The sequence below is a fragment of the Brassica oleracea genome, chromosome C4 (genome assembly GCF_000695525.1).
Source record: "Brassica oleracea var. oleracea cultivar TO1000 chromosome C4, BOL, whole genome shotgun sequence".
In the NCBI taxonomy this organism is placed as follows: domain Eukaryota; kingdom Viridiplantae; phylum Streptophyta; class Magnoliopsida; order Brassicales; family Brassicaceae; genus Brassica; species Brassica oleracea.
In genome coordinates this window covers 12,101,911-12,106,676 of record NC_027751.1, presented here as the reverse complement: position 1 = coordinate 12,106,676, position 4,766 = coordinate 12,101,911, and the positions used below count along the sequence as shown (strand labels likewise).

Sequence of the window (4,766 nt, the reverse complement as noted above, 5' to 3'; positions counted from 1 at the left end):
TAATTTAAAGTCATATTTAAAAATAAAATAAAATATAACATATAAGAAAAAATCTAATTTTTTATTATATGGTTAATGTAATTATTTATTTTTTATAATATAAAATTAAACAAAAATGAAGAATGATGCAAAAATTGTTATCAAATATTTATTATTAATTGTCATATATATGTTAATCATATTAGGTAATTTTGTATCTTTTATTTAAAGAAAGAATACACGCTTCTTATATTTTGGGTTAATATATTGTTTCCTAGTAATTAGATTTGGACCAACATTTTTTTCAATTGATTCTTTAGCCGTTACGTAAGCTATATTGTCATCCTAATTAAGTGACACATAAACAAGGTTTTTTTTAATTACTACAAACTTAAGGTTACAACTTTTTAAATGATCTTCAATTAATATATAGGGGATATCTTAACGATGGGAGCTTGTTCACCAACATATCATACTCTCTGCATACAAATTTTGGTCTCTATTAATCCCATTTTAGGCTCTTTGTTTGCTTAATCATTATAATCCATTGTGATTCAGACAAATAAAATTCTTGGGGATGAGAGATTTAACAAAATCTGCAAGTCGTTGCCAAAAAGAAAAACACAATCTGCAAGTCTTTCCTGAACACTTTCCAGAGTGAAACCTTCTTGCTTTCTAATTTCGACTTGCCATTCTCCTCAATTGCATCGGAATTGAGTGTGCATGAAGGTATGGCTTCATGCAACTAGTCGTTTCATCACGTAGCAACACTCTCTTAATCACGATTTCCACTGGCAATATATGTTTTAGTTGAGACAAGTTGCCGTAACAAAAACCTCCTAAAATATATTATTTAAATAAGAAAAATGGCTTAGAATTAAGATATACATCTCTTGGACCATCACAATAAGTTGACTAAGAATTAGAAACAGACGTGATACTGGATATGTTTTCAGATCAGATCTCAAAGTTATTAATTTGTCTTATCTAAGCTGTTTTATTCATATCAGATTCCAAAAGCATAAAAGGGCAAAAACCAAATTGGCTTTTTATTTAGATTGGATTGCATAGTTGACAATCAATGAGACAGCATGAACATTCTTTATTGTTTTTTGTTTGTTTTGCAGTGCATGATATTCTGCTAAATCTTAATTTTTTGGTAATATCTGGTAAAACTATGCACAACTCTTTTAGTACAATTTACTATTATATAAAGCAAATGCTAATTTTGCTTTATCAACATTTGAGTTAAAGAAAATCAGTTACATGTTAGCTGAACTTTAACTATAAGTTTTAAGGCAACCGGAACTTTTACAGTCATTTTTCTTCGACATTTTTCTTGCTTATTATTTCCCACAGTATTTTTTCGGGGAAAAGTGACAATTTCGACCCCAACAATTTCAGTCATGTCAAATACGACCCGAACAATTGATCAGTACCAAATACGATATCAACTCAATTATAATTAAAAAAAACTACCCGAACTTCTTAAAACGTGCATAAATCTACATTGACTCTAACAGAAGTTAGTCAACCGTTAACAAGATAAAACGACGTCGTTTTGATATACGACGAAAAATGTCAATTTCCACCCCAACACTCTCAGTCGTGCCAAATAGGACTCGAACAAATGGTTAGTGCCAAAAACGACCTCAACTAAATTATAGCTTAAGAAAAATCGGGAAAACGGCCGATTCCACCATGAACTTGACGCCTCCATTGTTTTCATACACAAACTATTGAATCAAGCCAAAACCACCACGAACCTTCTTCCAAAAATTCACACCATGAACAGCCTCAATTGGTGTTTGGTATTGCATTCTCCACTTCGAAGTGAGATAGCAATCACCAATGTAATCCTCTTTCTTTCTCTTCTTCTCTACAATTACCTTCAGAGCATGACGACAAGGCAACCCGGACATATCCCATTTCCTACACGTACAACTATGCTCCAACATCTTTACTTTGTATGAAAAGTTTTTCTCCTTCACTTCAAAGATTTCATGACCACAATGATATATGTTACACAGCCTGATCTTTGTCTGCTCTAGTTCCACTCTCTCCACTGCTTTAATACTAAACTTTCCTTTGTGTTTCATTGATATAAGCTTTCTTGCCTCTATCCGGAGCATAGCTTTTCGGCGTATTGTCTCTAACATCTCCACAAATGGCATATATCTTGCAGGGTCTATGGCGTGGTTAAAGGATTCAGATATGTTGTTGCTTACATCATCACAGGAAGACGTTGATGAGAAGTAGGCAAGGCTGCAGTTTTTGGGATTCTTCATCATCATTGAGTTATAGACGTCCATATCGTATGCTTTAACGTGATCCACCCTTTTGTTGTATTGAGCTGTATTGTAACTCTTTGCAACCTTCCAAAACAATCCCTTCATGTCAGCTCTGTTAGGATGTACCTTCTTTAGGTTTCCATAGATGTGCCTTGCACACATCCTATGCTCCACTCGTGGTAATAAATCTTCTACAGCATTTAACAACCCTTTTTGCCTGTCAGAAATCACAGTAAATCCATTACCATCTTGCAGGTGTAAGTCGGTTTGCAGCTTCTCAATAAACCATCTCCAGTTGGGTTCATTCTCAACATCAACGACAGCCCAAGCAATGGGAAACATCTGGTTGTTGGCGTCTCTCCCGACTGCTGCTAACAACTGACCTTTAGTTGTACACTTAAGAAAGCATCCATCAAGACCAAAGATAGGTCTACAGTGAGAGGTCCATGTATTCTTCAACGCAGCAAAACAGACATAGAATCTGTAAAAGACATCACTACCATCATCACCTTGGACTGTCTCTAGATGGACTGATGAGCCCCTATTCGACTCCAATAACTCAACTCTGTAATCTCTAAGCCGTGAGAACTGTAAGTCCTGCTTTGATAATTTCTATTGCCCTTTTCCTTGCGTTCCGGCACTGATCTATGGTTGCAGTCAACTCCCAACGCTTCTGAATCTCTTCTAGAATCTGTTTTGGTTTTAATTTTGGATTTTCCCTTATGTCATCAACGAACAACCCAGCAATAACCTCTTGTGTAAGCAGGCTTGAACGTCCACTCCTCATGCAAGTGTGCTCTTTCATTAACACTTTAACTAGCCACTTCTGTAACGGTTCTTCATAAGAGCAGTAAATCTTCCACATACATTGTTCTTCTCCTTCTTCAGCTTCACTGGCACACTTCAATTCTGATTTGTCTTTCTCCCAACGCACATACTTAATATTCCATCTATGCTTTAGCACATAGTCAACCATAGCTTTTTTGAAAGCTTCCAAACTCTCAAAAGCTTGTCTTAATTTCAGATCACCACTGCCTTTTATGTACCTCAAATACCCATCTCTCTCAACACCATCTTCATCATCGTCTGAACATAAAGGTGTAGCATACTCATCAAAATCTTCATCAACAAAATCAGCCACATTCCTTTCTACTCTTGCTTCTTCATCAAATTGGTGTTCATTCCTCTCGGCCTCATATCTCTCTGCCTCTGAATCTGCCTCATACCTCTCTGTCTCCTCTCTCTCGTTCTCAGCTCTTGACTCATCTCCTTCTGTCTCTGGCTCAACAAAGATATCGATTGAATCTACCCATACTGAAGCTCTACACATTTTTGTGAACTGATCGTCACCATTTCTTATCAACTGTCGTTCTTCTATACCTTCATATGGAAACTTAAACCACACTCTTTGACCATAGAGACTTATGGGTAGCTGGTTCATGAGCTCTGGAAATAAACGACTAGGATAAGCTTCCATTATCCTATAACCACCACCATTGTAAAGATCTTTACCATCAACCTCTTCAAATTTTCCACCATAGTAGCAGCCAAAGGTGATCAGCCTGCCTTCCTCAGAACTATAAGTTACATAAAAATGGCACCAAAAGGTTAAGCAAATCCCATACGACATCTTACCCTAATATGTATAAAAATTCCAAAATTTTCATTCACTGAAATAACTCGACATACCTCATCTTTCAGACTCGCTAGTCACAGAAACACTTCTCGGTTCAATTTGCCCACGAAATCTCCTATGATTACTCCTCTGTTCTTTGATTTTAGACTCCCATGTCGTCTCTGTTTTCCTCTTTCTTCTTCTTTGTTCTGTTCTTCTAAAATCACGATGAACCCTAATTTTAATTTTCCCAATTTTATTTTTACTTCAATTGACAAAACAACGCCGTTTTGTCAAGGCAAATTGAAAAAAAAAATTAATTTGGTCTGATTTTAAACCGACCAATACCATTCTAGCCTCGTGTGTGCAATGTCAGCACCCGAAGCTAAATAAACCGAAATCAGATTCGGTTATGTAGTAATTAACCAGATTGGAAAAGTTCATGTCTGAAATTCAAAATTAAACTTAGTTCGTGGTGGTTTTGGCTTGATTCAATAGTTTGTGTATGAAAACAATGGAGGCGTCAAGTTCATGGTGGAATCGGCCGTTTTCCCAAGAAAAATCACCCAAACTTTTTAAAACGTGCATAAATCTACATTGACTCTAACAGAAGTTAGTCAACCGTTAACAAGATAAGACGACGTAGTTTTGATATATATATATATATATTTTTAAAAATGTTCATTTCGGGACTCAAACCCGTGCCGGGATATCCTTTTAAAGGGGCACACTAACAACTAGACTAAAGTAATTTTTTGAAATATTATTAAAGATTGAAATTCTCCATTATATAAACTACTATTCTTCTTCATCTTATCCAATCTAAAACTTTGGTGATTGCTTTATATATTTTAGTTATTGATTAATATGTCTAAAATTTT

At 35.5% G+C, this 4,766-nt stretch overlaps 1 protein-coding gene across 1 annotated transcript; it reads right to left on the bottom strand.

The window, feature by feature from the left end:
* Window positions 1-1,715: 1,715 nt before the first annotated feature.
* On the bottom strand, window positions 1,716-3,964 carry LOC106338130. The gene is made up of 3 exons (XM_013777174.1): window positions 3,960-3,964; window positions 2,890-3,847; window positions 1,716-2,723 (listed from the first exon to the last, which is right to left on the bottom strand). Exons 1-3 carry the CDS (start codon window positions 3,962-3,964, stop codon window positions 1,716-1,718), a joined length of 1,971 nt encoding a protein of 656 aa, XP_013632628.1.
* Between the last annotated feature and the right edge of the window lie 802 nt (window positions 3,965-4,766).